Here is a 23,957-nt window from a genome sequence, read left to right as displayed (position 1 = left end):
TATGATTTAGCAGCCTGTGCATTGAAGATAACTTGCTGCCAAGCTTACAATAACATCTCATTTTCTCTTTTTTTATTTCAGAAAGGTTAACAAGTGCTACCGGGGTCGATCTTGCCCAATAATTGTTCACTGCAGGCAAGTATAACTATTTGAACCTTATGACAGTGGCTGGCCCTGCTGAATTGGGATAGCGATTGTTTGTCGTGGCCTGTGTGTTGAAGGGTAGAGGCTGTTTATTTTAAACCCGCTCAGTCCATTTACTTTATCTGGGTCCACTGGAGCTGCTGTTTATTCCACTGGCTGTGTCTTTATGGAAATGGTGTGGCACAAGGACACTTCCATTTCCCATTTGGTTGAGTTAGTTAACTGGCCTTGATTGGTTTGTATTAAACACCAGGTATCTGTCTGACCACTTTTAATAGTCACATTCTGTTAAGTCATGCGTGGGGGGAGGCAGCCCTCCCTCTGAGGGAGCTGTACGGACTGAGTGTCTAGCAGTGGATTAATGAAGCACTAGTGCTCAGGCCGCTCTCCTGTTTTATTGGCCTTGCCTTTATTAGAGAGATGTGCACGCCTTGTTTGCAATTAACATGCAGAGCCGTTGAATGGCCATCGGGCACAAAGGGAGGCTTTTCATAAGACTATCTCTGGAGTAATGGAAAAGCAAGGCTCTCCAAAAGCTGTTCTCGAACCGCCCCTGGCCTCTCAACCTCTCCTCTGCTCCTGAGGTGCATTCATTTAAAAGCCTTTGTCCCCAGTGTGCCTCAGAAACCATTCCCCTCTCTCCAATAGCCGAGCAAGTCTCAAGACCACACATGCACTCGTGTAAGCAAGGGTTTTACATAATCACATTAATTGGAACATTAAATATTCAGATCTGTTCAGGTGTTTATATCAGAATATTAAGGATTATTATTGTTTTTTGCTATTTAAATATTCTATTTCATAAGCAGATGGAGCAGTGTGTATCTGTGTGCATAGACTCAGTTGTGTTTAAATATACTTCACAGTCTCTCAGCAGATGCAGATGTAAATGAGCAATTTGTTTCTTTATAAGAAAAACACTCTGAGATTAAAGCTTCACTCTGCCACCTTAATGATCTCCATCTCTATCTCTCTGACTATCTGCAGTGATGGAGCTGGCAGGAGTGGGACTTACATTCTGATTGACATGGTCCTCAATAGGATGGCTAAAGGTAACGATCAATGGCTTCCCTTTTACTCTTTCTGCTCATGTTGAAGTGTTGCCCTGGCAACGCCAAAGCCTCTCATTTTCTCTTGGGGGTCTTGGGGATGCATTAGAGGGTGACTTTACTGAGGCCTAGAGAGGCAGCAAAGATAGAGGCAGGCGTGGAGGGAGCTGGAAGGAGAGGAGAGCGTGGAACAAAGAGAAAAGGAAAATGAAAATGAAAAAGAAACCTTTACCCACATTAGTAATTATCTATTTAAGCTACTGTCACGCCATATTCATCTTCATCACAACAGCAACATGAATTTAGATGGAAATACAATGTTTATAGGGGAAATCAAAATGTTCAAATATTGCTCCAATGGTTTGAATCCATATTTAGTAGGAACAATTTTTAAGGTTTATTTTATTATTATTACTAATCTGTATAGTTTGCAACCCATTCTCACCCTTTATGTATGTTTTTCTCACATTACAAAAATATAAACTAAACTGCTCGAGATCTCCAGGATGTTAACAATCTGGTGGTTCAGGTGCTTTTTTAATTTCTGCAATTATGAGTTGAAAATTGAGTTGGCCCATTGTTAGCATTGTATAATCAAAAAGCACAGTCAAGGAAGGTAGTCACAAATCACAGTAACTTGGCTGGAGAAATCATTATCTACAGGCCAAAATCAATATAAAACTTGAAAAAGGATATTTGTGGCTGTATTACTACATCTAAAACAGGAATGGTTTGATTTGTTTCTAAATTTTAGGTTCTTATGATAAGGCAAACTCTTGTTTTTAGCTGAATCTCTACTTCAGTTGTAGCTGAACATGAATAAGCTCAGTTTGTATAAATGAACAAGTATTTTTGTAATCATATTCTTTGAGATATCCAAGTTTTATATACAAACACAGTTGGATATGGCCATCTATTGTTACAGAGGAGCTGGGTTCTTCCAAAGGCTGCCTTACGTCACCTTACAGCCCTCCATAGTTTAGCCTGCCCTTTGACCTCTGCCCTTTCCCCTCACCCTCTGTATGCCCTCCTCCTGCGATCCCAGCCCGTCAGAGCAGGTTAGGCGGACGGCCGCCTCTGATGCAGACCTTTCCTTTCACTTTCTGTAAAACAGTAATAAGACTGACCCATCCTGGTGGAGTTCATCTGGTTCAGCAAGAAATGCGCTGTTGTCCTCGATGATGAAAGGTGCCACCTGGTCTCTTTTTAACCTTTTGTTTCCTGCTCCAAAATCGAATGTATAGTATGAACATAATCTCACTCTCCAAATCTTTTTTTCTTCAGTCGAAGAGCCTCTCTTCAGATTAACTGTGGAACCCAGTCCTTCTGAGACATGAAAGTCTTGTCGGAGCACTGGAGTACTTTGAGTACTAAGTCCAGCTGCATTAAATCCCTCTTTTTTACTCTCTCTCTCACACACACACAAACATACATTTTCACTCTTGCTCTATATCTTTTGCTTCCTTTCTCGGCCTCACTTTCAAAAACATCTTGAGAGTTCAGAGGCTCACTGTTTTCTCAAATGAGCTTTGGCGTGCTGCTTGAAATCCATAAATCTGAAAGTAGAATAAGATTTTCAGATTAGCATCCCTATCTTCCAAAGCCAAAACAGACTTAACTCAACAGCAGCTGATAACTGTTGAAGGCAAGCAACTGTTGCATAGGTTAATCATCAGTATGTTCTGCTGCAAAGGCAATATATCATTTTAATTAGTTTGTTGATTCTGAGAGTCACAAATACATGCACACACACTGATATTGTTGTATGAAAAAGCACTTAGCAGACTTTATAGTTGCACATAATCTAAACCAATTTTTTAACAAGTTTCTCGCAGAGAAGCCAGTGCTTAGCGTTTTTGAAAGCATTATTGCAAATTTCCCACACCCCAAAAATATCCTCTTGCATATTTTATCGAGAAACAGTCTGTGGCTCTCGTCCAAGTCTTTCGAGGGATGAATGTAATAATTTTCAATCGCTGCGCTGTTCCAAAAGGAGCCCAGTATAAAGAGAGATTGGCAGATGTGAGCTGGATTACTCTGCTGCTTTGAACTCAGTCCAATTTTCGGTCTGTTGCAGGTGCTAAAGAGATTGATATTGCCGCTACCCTGGAGCACTTGAGAGACCAGAGAGCTGGCATGGTCCAGACAAAGGTAAGGTCCCCGGCTTTGAGTTAGAGAGGTGGGGAAGATGGGGGGGCAGGGAGGAGGGGTTGCAGTCATTCAAACAGACGATTGTCTACTTCATGTGCACAGGATCAGGGGAAATGATGTGGTAATTGATAACTGCTGCAGGATTAGAAAAACATTGTCTTGGAAGAAAATAACTCACTGTTCCACATTTATCACACGACACAGAGAGAATGACCAAGATAACAGACATATTTTGTCTATGAAACCACATAATTTTAAGATTTTCTCATCATTTCTATCCCTTAAACAAATATTATAAAATTATAAACATACATTATTAATCCTAATCCTGTTAAATGTACTGTTTTTATCTAACATGATGTCAATCGTTAAATGAATCAAAGGGAGAATTAAGTAGACATGTACAGGTAACTATACCTACAACTAAGGATTATTTACATTATCGATGAATCTATAAAATGAATCTATAAAATAGTGGAAAAAAATGGAGCCCAATGTGATGTCTTCAAATGTCTCATTTTTGTTTGACCAATAGTCCAAAACCAAAAGATATTCATTTTATAACGATATATAACAGAAAAGCTGCAAATCCTCACATTTGAGAAGCTAGACCAAGGTAATGTTTGGTAGATTTCCATCAGACAATAAATCAAATATTAAATATATTGCTTAACATTGTCTTTATCTTTTATTTCCTTTTCATCTTTATACATTTTACCAGTCCAGTACTGTAGATGTCATACTTCTGTCTAATCTAACAAAATGCAGCTACTGAAAACAGTTGATATCATAGCGGGCCCTGCACCTTAACACGCTATTTTGGGGGATAGTTTAGGGTGTGAACAAAGCATTTTCTCTCATCCACTAATGCACATAATATGTAGAAAGTCTCTTTTGTTTCTCTCTTGTAATTGGAAGGAATAATAATAATAATAAAGGCGAACCTCATGCAGCAGTGGGTGATCATATTTATGGAAACTGCTTGCTAACAGACTCCAGTGTTCCTAGATGGTTCATTAATGCTGCTTTTACAGCCCTGCTGTATTCAGCGCAGGAGAGCTTTTCAAGCACTCTCTCTTTCTTTTTTTTCTGACAACTCTGAGTGAATTTATATTGGAATATTGTTGATTCCACTTTGTGGCTTTATGCTGGGTCTACACAGAAATTAGATTGTAATGAGGTATGAAATTTAGAGTTAGGTTTCAAGGATTGGACAACCAATTATGTTTTTTTTTCCTCCTTCATGATGTTGCCACTTTAGTTTTGGATAGACCCCCGCCACAAAAATAGAAAACATTTATTTCCCTTCTTTTTATGGTTACTGCTTTTGACAGACATGTAGTAATAAATGCATGTGTGACCGTTTTTCTTTCTTACTAATCATCCATATCTGATCTGTCAAGCAGAAATTGATCTCCCCCCAGTGGTGTGAATGTGAACAGCACAGCACGCACAAAACCTGCTTTTAAAAGTATATTTTTTTTAACACACAGAACTTTAAAGTCATCTTGGGATAAGATCGGCATATATAGCTGTGGTGTAGCTATAGGTGGATGTAGTTACATATTTTCTGTCCCTATCACAACATCAGAAGACACATACAAATAGAAAACCTAATCACTCCAGATAATCTCCACTGCAAAGCAAAAGACACAGCCACCAGTGACTCCTCCGTATTGATTTAGCCTATCCTCAGGCCAGACTATGGCAGGCTATGTGTTGACACATCTAAAGACTGCTCCCTGCAAACTCCTACGTACCTTTTCTCTGTGAGAGGACCCCGTGGCCTGCAGCCTGGGGAGAGGAGAGGAATATAAAAACACCAGGTCCATGGGGCAAACATCAATCAGCCCCCTTTTGCGCTCCTTGGGGAAAACTAGGAGTGGGATTCACAAACAAATGCACACATACACACACAGAGCTGAGAGACAACTTGACTCAAAAGCTTTATTTTAAGACACACCTGGCTGGATCGATGACGGGTGCGGGTGCACTCTGAGTTGAAAGCTCAGAGAGTGGTTCACCTTCACCTCCAGTCTGTGGCCAAACACATCCAGGGTTCGGTCAGGAGAGAGGGAAGAAGAGGGGGTGGAGGCAGCAGTTGCCAATCATTCTGAATATGGCAATCATGAGCACTTTTAGGCACACTAAAAATGTCTTCCTTTCCTTCATACCCTGCATCCTTCTCTCCTCCTCTTCCTCCACCTCCTCTTCCTCCACCACCTCCCCCTCCTTCTCCTCCTCATCCACCTCCTCAGGAACAGTTTGAGTTTGCGCTGACAGCCGTGGCAGAGGAGGTGAACGCCATCCTGAAAGCGCTTCCTCAGTGAAGGCATCGCATCCCCCACCTTCTTCTCGCTCGCTGAGCACCGGTTTTCTCTGCCCACTCAAGACTGACATCTCTCTCTGCCCTTCCTTCTCCTCGCTCTGTTTCTCTCTTCTGTCTCTGCCTCCTCTTAACCTCTATATATACTGTATACTTATGAATGTCGTGCCAGATATCGCACCTGGATCCATATTCGCAAAAGTCTTGCCTCAGTACGACTGTTGATCTGGGATCTGTGTCGTTTTAGTGATTTGAGGCCAGACCAGCGGGGCCTGATCTGATCTGATGTGGGATCTTAGATCAGCTCTCCTACTGTGAGACTTTTTGTCATATGAACCCCGGCCCTCTATAACTGTGATGTAGTTCCTGAACATGCCGTTCTAGTGCCACTGAAGAGCTGTTTACGTGATGTCAAGTAAAGATTTTTGTTCCAAAATCAGCTATCTACAGTTGGAAAAATGTATAAAGATGCTTAGAAAATGGCTATTGGTACATTTAAAACAAACTATAGTGGGGCTGTATTGAATTTACAATTAATATGCAGATTATGCTCTCGATAAATTGTTAAAGTTGTATAAAATGGCATTTATAATGTCTTCAATTTGCTTATTTTGTCTGACTAACAGTCTAAAATCTTAAGATATTCAATTTACGGTCATATATGGCAAAGAAAAACAGTAAATTGTCACATTTGAGAAGCTGAGAATGTTTGGCATTGTTGTTTAAAAGAATAATGATTAATTGATTATGAAACGGTTGCCGATTTTTACTCAACTTTAATCAACTAATTATTACAGCTCTTACCTATAGTACTTTTAGAATAATAATAATAAAGTAAATTAAGTTATTGCCTGTAAAAAATAAATCCTAATATTGTACAGATCACATCCCCTAAATGAATTGATGTGTTAGATACATATAGCGTTTTGAAAATAAACTCCACGTTTCTTCTCCTCTGTGACCCGAATCAACCCACTATAGCTTCACATGTACAGAGGTTGAAGTGTGTGTGTGTGTGTGTGTGTGTGTGTGTGTGTGTGTGTGTGTGTGTGTGTGTGTGTGTGTGTGTGTGTGTGTGTGTGTGTGTGTGTGTGTGTGTGTGTGTGTGTGTGTGTGTGTGTGTATTGTTGTATTTGGGGTCCAGACATCTGCTGTGATTCTCACAGGTCATATTTCTTGATATTCTTGACATATCAAGTGTTTTTTATTCCTCATCGCATACATTTTACACATTGTTACATGAACATCTCCGTTAATATTAAATGTAATACAAATATATCAACTTAGATATATCGATAGTAACAATAAATATATATTTAAGCAGAACTTATATTGGGATTGTTGCTGAATTTGTTTGTCCCTCCATCACTCGTATATTGTGATATTTTGTGCAACATGAAAGATTATTCCCTCTATGTATAGACAATGAATGACTTTATGAATCCCACTATAGTGCTATCTGAAATGTATACTGAGAGCCTCAATGAGAACTATATATTTTGTGTGAAAAGTAACATTCAGGTTGATAATAAATCAGAACAGATTATACTGCTTTGCTGTCTTGGTGATTGTTATTTCTGACACACACACACACACACACACACAGGAGGGAGAAGTTTTCTCTCACAGTGAATGGCATTTGATCGAATGGTAGCCTTAGTAAAGTCACAAAGAAAAGATGTATCACGTTCCTTGAGGGTTTGTATCTGGGGGAGACCTGCAGGTTTGTATAGATGAAATGTTTGGTTCACCAGCTCTGAGGAGAAAGTGGCAGGGATTTGAAATGAAATCAGTCATGTATTTCAGCCACTGTGGTCCTCTCACAGTATTACAGAGAGGAGGAGGCTCAGTGGCTCCAAAAGTCCAATTTTATTAATGTTTACCGAAGGATGTAACTTTTAACTAAAAAGAAAATATGAAAATGGCTTATTTTAGTAGGTTTCCCTGATTTTTGTAATTGTATCTTATGATAAGGTGTATCTGTGTGCATAATTGTGCATTTTCATTTATTTGAATCTTTTTGTCTTGTTTTGTGTTTACTAAAGGGAGCAGATTTCCCCTGTTCCTTTATAAAAATAAAATTAGCTTTCCCCTCAAATAACATCATGACAGTCAGCATCTTTAAGTGATATTTGGAAATGTTAATGATAAAACTAATGTTACATTTCTCAACACAATGTCCACTGACTTGCTTTCACCCACATCTCATGACCTTCCTCAAAGAGTTGGTCAGTTGTCTAATCAATGGTATTTACTTCAATTCACCGGGATAATCCAGTTAGTTTTTTTAGATGCATCAATGTTATGTTATACCATATAAACACACATGGAAGGTGTGGTAGTTGGTATACTATGTGTTACCTTTTTGACTCTTGTAAAATAGATAATGTATGACAAGAGAATCCCTGGTTGAATAACGGTTAAATAAAACTAAAGGTACCACTTTCTAATAAGACAGCTTTTATAAAGTGCGTATGCATTAAACTAATAGTTCTGTTAAGAGTTAATAAATCATTTATTAATGCTTCATAGATCCGTTGCCGAGTTGTGAAAAATACCTTTGACTTACGTTTTGACATCATAAACTGAGTTACAAACATTAAGTCATTAATAAATGGTAATGTGTCCTACTGTCTAATAGGCATCATGTTAATACGTCATTAATAAATGTTCCATACAATAGTCTATTAAAGTGATGACCCAAAGTACAAGTGCGTTGCTAAAGAGGGAGGCGGAGGAGGCAATCCAAATGATGTTCTTATTAATGGTTTATAACTGATCTATAAAATGATTTATCAGCCATTAATAAAGACATTACTCACAACGTCTAAGCCGTTTATAAAGGCCTTATTAAAAACCCAAATAAATATTGGAATTAATAGAAATGAAGATGAAGTAGACTGTAAAATTTGATGAATTTGACACAAAGTATAATAGGATTCTGTTACCAGAGAATAGAGAGCCACAAACACATATGCAGTCTGTATAGAGAATATGTAATTTCCTACCTTTCAACAATGTGTGTGCTTCATTTGTGAATGCATATTCATGTGTGTGTGCTGCCCGTTGACATGTCCCTCCCTCCCCTGACAGTTCTAATAGCTAGGAATGAGGCTTCATGCACTTCCTGAGGCCTCATTTGCATAAGATCTGCTGATGAGCTGCCACCGCTAACCAGCAACACCAGACCAAAGCCCTATTAATATTCGCCCATTCAGGTTGTAAAGCACACAAACCTAATCAGCTTAGAAATTACTGTATGGAAACCATAATTACGCATGTTTAATTGCTTATCATCTGATGGGTACAAGTTTATTAGAAAATGTATTCATGGTAATTGCTTCCTGAGGTATCTGGTGTGCTACAATACCATGTGATATCCTGTCAGCTCCCATTTGGAAGGATTAATGCGTTCTGAAAAAGTCACAAAATTAGATACTGTGTATTGCCTCTTTGGATGCTTGGTTTAACTCAAAGTGATTTTTAATTTAGGGATTTCTAAATTACTGCTAAGCTTGGATAAGTCTTTGGAGTGAGATCCATCAAAATCAGCATATCTCGCTGTTGTTAAGAAGTGCTGGCATATCACAGGGATATAAATGACTGTAAAGTAGACAAATGTCTGTGTAATCTTGATGTCACCAGAAAATACTCACAAACCTGCCTGGCATCGTGGAGACTAAAATTCTACCACAGAAAGCTGTAAAATCAGGGGAAACACAGGAGCAACACAAAAGTGAAAAGTCACAGGCATGAAATGAGGAAACACATCTTATAACAGAAAGTTTTGAAGTAAAGCCATCTCAAAGCCGATGAATCATTCATTCTTGAAACAAGCAGATTAAAGCACACTGTGCAAGTCCCTCAGAAGGGCCTCCACACCGCCAAGAACGTCAAGTGGGCCTTTTCAGCCATGGACCTCAGTGAGTCTTACAGCTCCTGCCCACTCTTTGATGATCTCTCTGTGGTTTATTGTAATCACTGTTGGCTCTCAGTCCTTCTGACACACTTGTAAATCCATGCAGTCTTATAAGGAAATGCGTTGGATAACTCTTTCTTTCATCAGAGCAGTGATTCCCAAGGCAAGAAGCAGCTCAGCTAATTTTAAAACATAGATGATTTGTTAAAAAAATACATTCACATATTTGGAGATGAAACATATTTGTGTTTAGGAAAATAAAAATACAAAAGGGATTACAAAATGGTGGGATGCTTATGTGTAGTATATATATTCTCTGCACAGTATAATACTCTGGACCAACTTAAATCTACCTGATACTTAGTTATGCTTTTTCTGCAAGTGGAAGAATAAACAGGACGCTGAGCTTCATGCTAAATGCATTGCTTGCTTTTCCACTTGCAGAAAATACTTTAAGGGAAAAGATGCAACTTTAATCATTTTTTATTAACAAAGTTCACCTAACAACTTGTATAATAAAGTGGTCGCTCATAGTGACCGGACTCTTAATTTTCCATCAGCACTATGGAGTAACTATAGTATATAAACTGCAGTACTATTCCCAATGACATCTGCTGGATGTGTAAATGGGCAACTATTTACTAACAAGTTTGCCATAGAAGGTGTTGAGTTCACAGCTTTTTTTCCTGCTGTCTGCAGTGTTACCCCCTGTGGGGGTATGTTGGGAAAGGAAAGGTTGGTAACCACTGCATTAGATATACTTCAGTGGGTCTCAGCAAAAGCTTGGACTTGCAGTGAGTGAAATGCTGTTATTAGTATTTGGTCTAATAGCCTCATGGGTAAAATATCCCCTTAAGATATTGTGGATAAGTCAACAAAAATAATTGATTTTTCTGATTAAACCACGTCCCGTTGAATTATGGCGGAGAACTTGACTGTAGCTTTAATCAGATCTACTTGGTTGCTTATAAAAAATAATTGCTGAGTACATAAAAAAAAAAGAAGCAGCTACTCAACTTTTCAAATCACGTTTAGGTTTGGGAGCCAAGTCCGCGCTCGAAGAAAATCCACCTGCGGATCATTCAACCTATGAATGATAACACACAACATGCTGACAAACATGTCGTTTCCCTGTTGAGAGGGTTGGGAGAGCCCAGAGTGTTTGCTTGTTGGAAAAAAACTGTCTGGGATGCTTTCCAGGATTTCCCAAAGAGAAAAGCCTTGTTTTTCTTTGCTGGTGTTGTTGGGAGTGAATGGAGAGCAGATTGCAGAGGATGTGCCTCTCATGTCTGTCCAAGGCCTTGGTACCTTTGATCTTCTTAAGAAACAAACAAGCTTTAAACTTGGCACTCCCGGCTGGTGTCTCTCTTCTTCTTCTTCTTCTTCTTCTTCTTCTTCTTCTTCTTCTTCTTCTTCTTCTTCTTCTTCTTCTTCTTCTTCTTTTCTTCTTTTTCTTCTTTTTTCTGTTCGTCAAAACGCTGATCCTGAGAAAATTGGTCTTGCCTGAATAGTTACGCATACTCGTGCGTATGCAATGATTTGTGGTTTAAAATATGGACTCCCACCATGTTGTCAAAAGTAAGCATAGTAAGTAAGATTGTTAAGCTTGTGTTTTTTTTCTAATCTTTGAACAAGCAAGCAAAACAGTTTTAATCAGCTAAAAACAATGTTTCAAGTATCCGATTTTGCATTTCCAAGTAAGGTTGGTTTTGCTTTTTTATATGGATCAAGCTAAGATTAAAACTACATCATTTTAAGAAAAGAGAAATTCCAGGTCTGATCCTTGTGTATATGTTATACTCCAATGCAACCAATGTACACATTGCAAATGTTTTTACTAGCTAAGACATTATTTAAGTTGTGGTGTTGCAACCTAATTTACTTAATCACTAGTTTGAATCTAGCTAATATTACCCAAATCGTGCAAGTTACTAAGACCACACAAACTTAGTGAAGGATTCAGGAATAGCTGGTGCAGCCCAATCCAGGTGTAGAACTGCAGGGTCAGATGTAAAATTGGGTGTTAGATCCTTAATGGGATTTATGGTCCAGTCATGATTGTTGACAAGGTTTGTTAAAAGGTTTTGGGATGTTAGCAGCTGAAGGTGACAAGTCGCAGCGAGGGCCAACATCTGGCTGAGCAGAAAAGGCAAAGCCTTCAATCAGGAAGCAAATCTCCTCTCATTACTCCTTGTTTGCTTCCTCCTCTCTGGTTATTAATAGGCGCACAGCAGCCACAATGACATTTTACACTGTTTCATCCCTGTCCCATCATGCATCTGGGGATAGCCTGGCATTTGGCGGTGGTGTTTTCATCAGTGTCTGCGGTGGTTGCTGACCAGCGCAACTTCAATCCTGCTCACTGTCAATCATCATAAGTGAGTTTATCAACACACATCTAATCGCCACACTCCACAGGGACCTTAACCATTTGCATACTAAGATTGCTTTCTTTTGCTCGGCTGAGAACATAGCTCCTTTGCATAATTATTAATGATAAAGAGACGGTGAACAAATTTGTCAGAAGGTATTAGCATCACGTGTACAACTAGATTCTAAAGAATCTGTTTAGTGGCGTTCCGGGAGGAAAGTTTAGGGCAAAGGGTAGGAAAAGGCAGGGGATGCGCTTTTGCATGAATGGAAGGGTTAATTAAAGGGCCAGGGATGGGACATACAGAGAAGTTTGATATTGTGTTTGTAGTGTTAAATAATTGAAGCCCCATTGGGATTAAGAGTGACTGTCAAAAAGAATACAAAACATCTGATAAATGTAGCAGACAAACAGCAGACAAAAATATTTTGAAATAATAAGCAAAAAAAAGGAAGGAATAAACACAAAAGCACTCAAAGGGCTTAAGCAAAGCAGCAGGATGAGGAGCCTGAAAGCCTGAAATATAACATATAATTACATCAAAGAAAATATTGCTCCAGTAGAAGGAAAACCCACAGTGGTGAACAACACAAGATGTTTACATACAGCAGAGTCACTTAGTATTTCTGCTGTGTACCATTAAAGCAGTAGGCCCATATTGTCTGTCATCTGTTGTCTGTAATTACCACTTTTTTCACTGTCTTACCCTCTGTGGATAATGTTCAGCGTCTATACGAGAAGTGTTTCGTATGACTGGTTTAACTGTTTGCCACTTTATATGAAACAGCTGCACTCTTTTTACAGGACAGGAATAAATAAGTCATGCACACTATGGTTCAATAGGGGGTTGAAATGCCCTCCCTGTATTCTCTGCTAAACACAGGCCTGCATACCCTCTGCACAGTATAATAGCATGATATTAAAAATGCCCACAGCGATTGTTAAGTCAAGCCGGCACATTTGCACCATGATGGATGACCTTTTGTGAATCCTAATGAGGCTTTTTCATGAGTTTCAAAAGCAAAACATATTGTAGCATGTAGCATAATAACAGCTGTGTGAAAAGGTTCCACAGTTAAATGCTTTTGTGAGCAGCACAAAATTAAATCACAGTTTTCTGTGTTGCATGCAGTTGCACAGACAGCTATTAGCTTCATTTTTCTTTTCTGACTACAATTAAAATGATGAAGTTTATCTTAAAAGTGTTAAATATCAGCTGTTGTTTTCACGTATCTCCCCTTTCAGGAGGTGTGGGACTGTCCAAACTTCACGAGTCACAGCATTAAGAATAATCTCAGGGGTCAGGAGGGGTCAGGAGGGGTCTTCGCCATTCTCCCTCTGGCTCTCCCTCAACAAATAACTGATAATGACCTTTGACCTCCCTGTTTTTGCATGAGAATTGATATCATTATTCCACACATCCCTCTTTAGCAATCTCAGTACCATTTGAAATGCCACTCCTTGAAATCCAAGCTTGAATTATTATTTTTATTTTTTTTAATGAACCCATCCAGAGGTGGGGGGTGGGTGGGTTGCGTTTGGAAGGAGGAGGGTGGAGACAGGGGAGGCGAGCTTTGGGCTCATCTGCATCCCAGATTAGGGTGCTTAGAGAAAAATCAACCATCCATGATTCATTACATGTTTCCTGCTGAGCCTCTGAGATGGCAACCGTCCTAGCAACAGGATCCTAGCAACAGCAACAACTCTCTGCTGCCGCAGCAACCTATCAGAAACTTTGATGCCTGATCAAAATTTAGCCAATGAAGACAGGAGGACATGCGAAAAGCGTGATGATGCATTTCCTCATGCTGTTGGCCAGACTGTGGTGTGTTTAGGGCTATACACTCTGTCTGTATCCCTCTGTATGTGAGTCTGTGTGTACATGATCTAATATTCATTTGAATTTAATCATTTCCTAATGGTGTTTTATAAACACTTTTGCTGTGTAGTAGAGAGGTCAATGTTGCCATGGTTCATGAATTTCTGCATTGGAGTCCAGGTTGATTTTAGTTGTTTTTTTTTGCAGATTTTCTAAGCATTCATTTTTGTTTAGCACCTTGTAAACTATCCTTAGCACACATGCATGGTATCATTTTTTCAGCACAAACTCTGGCATCTTCTCATTTTTGTCAATTTAACAAAGTATAAAGCTGTCAGGAACTCAAAATACATGAACAATTACCCAGGTGCCTATACATACATATGTATAAATCTTAAATCATAATCACTCAAAATATTAACAATTCTAGGCTAATATAGTCTATTGACATGTTAAGTGATTTTATTTCAAAACATTTACATTACATGTGCTGCAATTAAAACTTTGATGGATATTTATTTGTTACCATGTTAATTTCTGAGCCTGCTGTTTGTCATGTGGTGGTGTTTGCATTGCATTATATCAAATAGTGTTTCTCTTATTTTGTCCAAACCTTAAATATGTGCACACACATTATCTATACATTCTACACTGCCTGTGTATGCTCGTTATATACTCTGATTAGGAAGAAGAAATCACTAGATGTATTAATTTCATTGATTTAATTGGATTTTAATTGAAAATTCGTTAGATAGTGTTTTTTATAACTGTAGTCCGACAATGCATCTCTACAAGGACAACTATTATTTCCTTTTAACCAATGATAATACATGCATATTGTGTGACTACGTCTCACTTTTTGTCAAGAAAGACTTTCTGTACTTTTGTACTTAATTTTAAACATATTCCTCCGCAGCCTAAATACTACAGTACATAATGATGATAGTGTTGATTTACAGCATATACTCCTTTCACATGTAGATGATCCAAAAGTGTGGAATGTTTGTTCGCCTGCTTCTCTGTAATCATACATCATTATTCTGAGAGAGCGCTTTGACCGTCATCTGATGTCAGATAGGCCTGATTTTCACTTCAAAGGAATATGCTCTGTGCTGGTCCAAAATAATATTCTGTGTGATAATACATCACACTGATGTCTCTCTCCCTACTTACGAGTAATCTTGCTCTTTCCGCTGTGTGGTGTACAGACGCAGGGTTCCCATCTTCCTGCACAACCAGAAAATGGGGAAAATTACATACAAAATGTTAAAAACGTCAATACAGTATAGAATCGCTCTGTCCTGGAGGGGATGACTAAAGAGTTACACAAACTTCAAGATGAATGCCACTGAACAATAACTTTATTTACTTGGACAGTTTTTATTCTTTTATTCTTCTCTAGAGTAAGACGAAAGAGTCTCCTCTCTGCATTTCCTTAAACAGCCCTAAAATCCAAATATCAACTACTTAATCTCCAAACACTTAACATTTATTTTATAAACTTCTGCAACCTGAAACTTCCTGGGAACATTTTCAGAAGCACAGATATACATGTATATCCTAACATGAAATTGGTGGAGTATTCAAATTCAAACCTTTAAACCCTAATAGATGATTAATGTATTATGCAAGTAACAACAATATGCTTATTTTAATGCTAGCAGTTGTTTTAAAATCTTCAGGACTGGAAAGGCTTATTGAATAATACTTGTTTCAGTCAAATAGAAATACTTAACTTAGTTAAGTGATAAGGCTAGTGATATTTTGTTCTTATCGTCAACAAATTCAATGAAAATACCAAAACCAACAATTAATTGATGTCTCTGTATCCAAAGCCTGTTACATCTTATTCATCTGTGCCTTGGACCTCCATTGTGTCCAAAACTAGTAAAAACACATCAGTGATTCACAATGTTGCACTGGGGGACCAGTTCCTTCATTATGATGAACATCGGCACTGAGTCAACCACTAGAAGACCAAATGTGTATTAATCCAAATCTGAAAATAGTCTCCAACAAATGCTCTATTTCCCCCCATTTGAGTAACGTCTGCTAAAATCTACAGTGCCCAGCTTTTAAAGGACATTTCCTCACCTATTTTAAAGATAAAACTATCCATCTGTGACCAGTTTTTAAAGCTTTACCTCAGCGTTCAGTTGGAATGATTGGGTTGGGAATGACACACGGACCAACACACCACATTGTTGGTTTTGGACTTTAATAGGATTTGTTGACAATAACAAAAACACAGAATGCCACCAACCTTATCCTTTAAAAAGTCAGTTTATCCAAATTACCAAAAGAAAAAGCATATTTTCTCACTTACCTCTAGTGGTATCTAGCCATGGAGATAGAGATTTTACAGATTTTATTTGTGCTGGTTTCAGATATCTGTCTACAGACTGATCTCATGAAGTGGCATATGTATGACACGCCAATTTGTACATATACTCATTTATTAGCGTGTTTATCAACACCGTTTGGCCTCCATTGACTTACATTACCTTGCGATTGCGTATGAATTTGCGCCGTAGCAAGTAGTATGAAAGGGCGAAAATCCGTGTAGGGAGGTTGGCTGGGGTGGTGGATGGGTCAAACACAGGACTTTCACCCAGGAGACTGGGGATCGTTTCCCGCGTCACGTTTCCTTCGTGTCCCGCGTGTCAAGTTCCCTAAACTCAACTGTCGCTTTCTTCTTTTACTAAAGCCAACCCCGTTCTTCTTTTCCTAAACCCAACCGGTTCTTCTTTTCCTAAACCCAACCTGCGTGTCACGTTTCCTGAACTCAACCGTCACTTTCTTCTTTTCCTAAACCCAACCGGTTCTTCTTTTCCTAAACCCAACCGGTTCCTCTTTTCCTAAACCCAACCGGTTCTTCTTTTCCTAAACCCAACCGGTTCTTCTTTTACTAAACCCAACCGGTTCTTCTTTTCCTAAACCCAACCGGTTCTTCTTTTACTAAACCCAACCGGTTCTTCTTTTCCTAAACCCAACCGGTTCTTCTTTTACTAAACCCAACCGGTTCTTCTTTTACTAAACCCAACCGGTTCTTCTTTTCCTAAACCCAACCCGTCCGGTTGCCAGTTTGTCTTCCTGACACCCCAAACACAGTAACAAAAACATATATAATATATTTTGTATATGTGTGTATATATGTGTAAATGTGCTGCTTCTTTTAGAGGCAACTAAATGAGATTTACGCATTGTTTTCCTCTCATTTCTTCATCTCGTTGCATGTGTGTTTTCTTACAAGAGTGTGCTGATTGCACACAGCAGGAGATGGCCTTTTTGCCATTAAAGTAGCCTGTAGATTATTTTTGTCTCACAGTTTGATTTTACACTTTTTTGGCGGACGGCTTGGCTCAATCAGCAGACTGTTGTTTTACTTGTAGATTATCTTTTGTGAAACACATCCAAGATTATGTCGTTCCAAAATAACACCCAACATTTCAGAAAAGTGACTTCATGTCTTTGCTGGCATGAAAGCAACACAAGCTACATTTCAGCAGGCAAGATTATGACTGTATCTTCTCATACCTTCAACCACAAGATTTCATTTTAAGCTGCTGCACTTCACCTCTTGTGATGGCCTTGAGTGAAACGTTTGTGGAAATCCATCAAACAAGAACTGATAGACATGGAGCTAAAGAAGAAGAAGAGGAGGTAGAGATGGCTTGGGGGTCACATACAAGGAAAAGACAGAACAATGTCATCCCAAACAGATGCTATCACAAAGCCCCTGGGGAAACAAAAAGGTAGATCCACCCAAACTGGAGAGGAAACAGAAAATAAAAAAAAAAGCTGAAAGCTGAAGGAGACTGAATGTGTAGGTGAGTAATAATTGAATTTACTGATCAGACTTTTTAGCCAAACTAGCCAGAACTATTATCTAAAGAACTATTGGAGGGATTACCATTAAATCTTGTACAGACATTCATGTTCCCCAGAGGATAAATCCTACTGACTTTGGTGATTTCCCTGACTTTTCCTCTAGCACCACCATGAGGTTGACATTTAGTAAAACGAATGAAATTCCCACCTAAGCTGTACATTGTCTTTAGGGCTAATTAGCAAATGTCATCATGCTAACCAGCAAAACTAAGATGGTGAATGGTAGACATTATACCTGATAAACATCAGCATGTTTAGTAAAAGCACTTATTCTGCTTAGTGACATATTATTATGTATTACATTTGTTAACACTGATGCATCAATGTATAAGTAGCTTTTTACTGTTATAGGTGGGACTACTTCAAATACTTTATCTGCCATTGGGTAGTTTTATGTCAATACAATTTATTTTATATCAATGTCCTGAGCACTGCCAAGGTGATGTTGGGCAAGTCTCGGAACTGCAATTACCAAAATTGTAATTTACAATAAAAAATATTATTAATAAGAATTATAAAAGTCATTGTACATCATGTCATGAAAATGCCATAAAAATGTCACAAAAACTCATATGTTCTAAAAAGTCAAAAAAAGTCATAGTATAGTATGCCAAAAAAAGTCATAGCTGTAGACTCTTGTTTAAACAGAGATTGTGGTTCTGAGTCCTGCTTTTAGAGAGAATGAGTGCATCTGAACTTTATTCTTTCTGTCTCTTCCCAGCTTTGATCCACAGAGTGTTTATCGTGCTTACAAAGAGCCCCTCGACATGACTTTTCCCCACTTTTTTCGACATACTATACTATGACTTTTTTTGACATACTATACTATGACATCTTTCCACTTTTTCGACATACTGTACTATGACTTTTTTCAACATACTATACTATGACTTTTTTCCACATTATTCGACATACTATACTATGACATTTTATGACTTGTTTATTGAATACTATACTATGACTTTTTTATGACATACCATACTTAGATTTGACATAATATACTATTACTTTTTTCCACTTTTCTGGACATACTTAACTTCCAATTCTTCAGCTTTCTAACAATAATTCATAGTAATAATAATTTATACTTTTTATTGATCCCCAGTAGGAAAACTACAATTTGCACTCTGTTGGGGGGAGGGTTCGGTGCCTAGGAGGTAAACTGGCATCTCTCTAGCTACGAGTACACACTCCGTACTTTGGTCCTACAGGGACTTGAACCAGCCAACCAAGCCAACTCCCTAAAGACTGAGCTACTGTACTACGGCTTTTGTCGACATACTATACTATGACTTCTTTCCACTTTTTCGACATACTGTACTATGACTTTTTTCAACATACTATACTATGACTTTTTTCCACATTATTCGACATACTATACTATGACATTTTATGACTTGTTTATTGCATACTATACTATGACTTTTTTATGACATACCATACTTAGATTTTTTTCTTACATTTTATAATATACTATGTTATGACTTTTTATGACTTTTTATAACATACAATGACTTTTTTGGCATACTATACTATGATTATTCCTCTTTTTTCAACATACTATACTATGACTTTTTTCGACATACTATACTATGACTTTTTTCGACATACTATACAATGACTTTTTTCGACATACTATACTATGACTTTTTTCGACATACTATACAATGACTTTTTTCGACATACTATACTATGACTTTTTTCGACATACTATACTATGATTATTCCTCTTTTTTCAACATACTATACTATGACTTTTTTCGACATACTATACAATGACTTTTTTCGACATACTATACAATTACTTTTTTCAACATACTATACTATGACTTTTTTTGACATACTATACTATGACTTCTTTCCACTTTTTCGACATACTGTACTATGACTTTTTTCAACATACTATACTATGACTTTTTTCCACATTATTCGACATACTATACTATGACATTTTATGACTTGTTTATTGCATACTATACTATGACTTTTTTATGACATACCATACTTAGATTTTTTTTCTTACATTTTATAATATATTATGTTATGACTTTTTATGACTTTTTATAACATACTATGACTTTTTTGGCATACTATACTATGATTATTCCTCTTTTTTCAACATACTATACTATGACTTTTTTTGACATACTATACTATGACTTTTTTCGACATACTATACAATGACTTTTTTTGACATACTATACAATGACTTTTTTTGACATACTATACAATGACTTTTTTTGACATACTATGCTATGACTTTTTTCCACTTTTTGTAACATACTATACTATGACTTTTTTATGACATACCATACTATGATTTTTTACTTACTTATTATAACATTACATTCTATGACTTTTTTCGACATACTATATACTATGCCTTTTACGGCATTTTCATGAGTTTTTATAACGTACTATACTATTATTTTTTTCTTACTTTTTCTAACATACTTTTTATGACATTTTTATGACATAATGTACTGTGACTTTTATAATAATAATTCATACTAATAATAATGTATACTTTTTATTCATCCCCTGTGGGAAAATTACAATTTGCACTCTGTTGAGGGATTTGGTGCCTTGCTCAAGAGCAACATGGCAGTCCCCACCACACCAAGATTTTTTTCTTACTTTTTACAACATACTATACTATGACATTTTATGACATTTTTATGACATAATGTGCTGTGAATTTTCTAATAATAATTAATTCTAATAATAACTTGCACAAATTTGCACTCTGTTGGCAGTGCCCAAGAGGTGAACTGACTCCTGTCCATAGTTTGGTCTGTACAGGGACATACTTTTTTTTAACATAATCTAATATGACTTTTTTTATGACACACCATACTACTTTTTTCCACTTTTTTCGACAGACTGTACTATGAGTCGTTTTGGCATACTACACTATGATTATTCCTCTTTTTTCAACATACTATACTATGACTTTTTTCGACATACTATACTATGACTTTTTTCAACATACTGTACTATGACTTTTATCGACATACTATAGTATGACTTTTTTTCCACTTTTTTCGCCATTCTATGCTATGTCTTTTATCCACTTTTTTACGACATACTATACTATGACTTTTATGACATTTTCATGGCATACTATACTATTACTTTCCTATGACTTTTATATTACATACTATACTCAGTGTAAATTCTGCAGGAAGACTTCTAAACTTAATCAATTTCTCTCTCTTCTTAAACTGAACAGCTGTTAGAGGCTCTTTTATTTTAACCAATCAGAAGCGACCTTGAATTTCACGAGCCAATTACAGCATGACATTCCTGTTTTAAACCTGTCTCTCTCTGCTGCTCAGTTGTCATTTCAGGCTAAGAGCACAACCCTCCTCCTCCCCTTGCTCCTCCGGTCTTCATCTTGCACGGCTCCTGGTTCCTCCTCCGGCAAGACTGCCGTCGGCTCCTCGGTTTGGTCTTCGGGTTCCTCTCACCACCATCAGTGTCTAGACTCCATCGAGGGATCAGCTTCTGGCTTTCTAACCCCCTAATTATATATAATTTCATAATGATGGAGTCTAATCTCCAAAGTCTGTCATATCATACATTCGTACAAAAATCTTTGCATATCTGCAACAAAGTCTCTCCTGATTGAATTACTTTTTATGCCATTTACTATACTATTACTTTCCTATTACTTTTTTATGACATACAAAACTATGACTTTTTTATGATCTTTCATGACATAATTTGATATGACTTTTATGAAATTTCATGACATACTATACTATGACTTTTTTCAGCATTTTCATGGCATACTTTACTATGACTTTGTCATGAAATCTTTTTATGGCATACTATACTATGACTTTTTTATGACTTTCTACGATATTTTTATGACATCATTTACTATGACTTTCATGACATTTCATGACATACTATACTAAGACTTTGTTATGGCATTTTTTATGGCATACTATTACTATTACTTTCCTATGACGTTTTTATGACATACCATACTATGACTTTTAATGGTATTTCATGACATAATTTGATATGACTTTTATGACATTTTATGACATACTATACTATGACTTTTTAATGATTTTTTTCATGACATGCTATGACTCTTTTACGACATATCATACTATGACTTTTTTATTACATTTGTATGACATACCAAACTATGACTTATATGGCATACTATCCTATGCCTTTATTATAACTTTTTGTGACAAACTATACTATGAATTTTAATGACTTTTTCTATACTATGAATTTTAAAAACACACACTGTGACTGTTTAATGACATTGTTTACTTATGTTACATCCCACCCTTGGGCAGTCATATGGGGCTTACAACTCTGCACCATTGACCCAAATTTTACAAACAAGATTAAAAGAAAATCCTAGGTTGAGAGGCAGCAACACCAGCAGTCCCCCCATACCACAGGCCTCTCTTCTGCTGCTGGCACATGAACTTTGTAAGCACTTCCTTCCCCAGCCAGGTGCACCTTGTTGAGCAACACAGCACACCTGGGCAGGGCTACAGTAGCGGAAAAAGGGACAACAGCACAGGGAACACATACAGCCGTAACACATTCATACTATGACTTTTTCCATGACTTTTTTTTATGGCATTTATGATTATGTTTCACAGTGCTATACTAGCCTACTACGTGGAAAGCCATTATTGTAGGTGGAGATGCAAATCTCTCTTCTCCCTTCACCAGTTTACTAAAAGAACACTTGCTAAGATGTTTCCTCTCTCCTAATTTGCTGACTGCACTCTTGGAAAAGTCTCAGTCCAATTTAGCTTTACCTAAATCTCTGTCTGACAGCTGTTTCAAAATAAAGCACAGCAAGGTTGCTTTTTGTCTCACTTTGTATTTCCTGTTTCTACCTCCTTTTAATGTCGTTAGGTAGGCAAATCATTCTGTAAAATTATTTAAAAAATCTTTTTTTTTTCTTTGACCCAAGCTTGTTTTTCTTTATTCAGTGAAAGTCTTAAGTCCTTGAGCACAACAAAAGCCCTCTAACTAGCGTATGAGTAACACATTACCGTGTGTTATGACAACTGTTCAAAGCTTGTTTGATATACAAGAGATTTATGGGCAATTTCTGCACCAAACCAATAGGTGAAAAAAAAATCTGTGTTTTAGGACATTTGATGTAATTCAATCACAAGCAGTTATAGATGCAATTAAATTAACAGCATCCTGTTTTGACGTCTGTAGCACATTTTTTTAATAATAACAATAAAGAGGCCATGCGCGTTGATCTGGCTGAATGATAAGCCACCTCTACAGCATGTATGATACAATTTGTGACAACACAGATGACAAACTTTGTGCTTTAAAAAAAAGTTGTTAAAAAAAAATTTTTTTGCTATAATCAAAAAGTTGCCTAAAAAAAACTTTTTTTTTTTATTTTTTTTTTTTTTTTTTTATTTTTTTTTATATTATCTATCTATCTATCTATCTATCTATCTATCTAATTATCTATCTATCTATATATATATATATATAATAATTTAATGGGGGGGGGAGGGGAAAAATTTTAAGGTGGGTGAAATTGTTTATTTTTTTGACAAGGAGGTTGACAGTGACATGTTGCTCTGCTCTTCGCTCCTCAGGAGGTAGATGTCCTTAGAGTGGAAGTCAATCGGAGGATTTCACTGTTTTTTTTTACCCAGTCAGAAACAGTCATGTAATGACTTTGGGAGAAGGAGGGCTGTTAAAAGAAAGGCAATGGAGGGAGATGGGCCACTGCCTCGATACTGTTTAATTAAACCCTTAGAGACTACTTGCTGCATGGGAACAAGGGCTAAATGAGTTGCTGGGTCATGTGCATTCGTTCTGCCACATGAATAATACAAAACACTGCAGGCTCATTGAAAATAATCTGAGAATACTGCTCCTTCCAGGGCTCAGACAGGAAAATCCAGGATATTTTGTCCCTGCTTCTATTCAATTACTATGTGTGTGTGTGTGTGTTTGTGTGTGTGTGTGTGAGATATTGTTGATGCTGTAGCTAGGGAGCAATTACATTAAAACAGCTTTAATCAATTTTTATAATAACAATGACTATGTGTAATGTGAACGTGGGTCAATCAAAGTGACGAATCCACAGATAATTATTACAAGACATGGCAGTCTTTCAGCTCAATGTTTGGGTTTTATGGTCAGCAACTTTACTGTTTTGGTTCACTCTCGCTGCTCTCATCTGTCTTGTCCTGTATTTTACCTGATCAGCACCAAACAGCAGACTGATAAAGTTAGCAACTACCATTGCCAGGTATTTCCTCAGG

The 23,957-nt window shown here is 37.3% G+C and overlaps 1 protein-coding gene across 1 annotated transcript in view; it reads left to right on the top strand.

Annotated features, from left to right (window-relative positions):
- Positions 1–7,221, top strand: part of ptprn2 (protein tyrosine phosphatase receptor type N2) — a 126,533-nt gene extending 119,312 nt beyond the window's left edge. Inside the window, exons 19-22 of the mRNA XM_039790534.1 lie at positions 82–135; positions 1,132–1,196; positions 3,271–3,344; positions 5,603–7,221. Coding sequence (XP_039646468.1) covers positions 82–135; positions 1,132–1,196; positions 3,271–3,344; positions 5,603–5,674 — 265 coding nt within the window. The 3' untranslated portion in view covers positions 5,675–7,221. The remainder of the gene's footprint in view (positions 1–81; positions 136–1,131; positions 1,197–3,270; positions 3,345–5,602) is intronic.
- The last annotated feature ends 16,736 nt before the right edge of the window (positions 7,222–23,957 follow it).

This window comes from Perca fluviatilis, chromosome 22 (genome assembly GCF_010015445.1).
Source record: "Perca fluviatilis chromosome 22, GENO_Pfluv_1.0, whole genome shotgun sequence".
NCBI lineage: Eukaryota > Metazoa > Chordata > Actinopteri > Perciformes > Percidae > Perca > Perca fluviatilis.
Note: the sequence above shows the minus strand (reverse complement) of the source record. Positions and strands in the feature narration are given on the sequence as shown.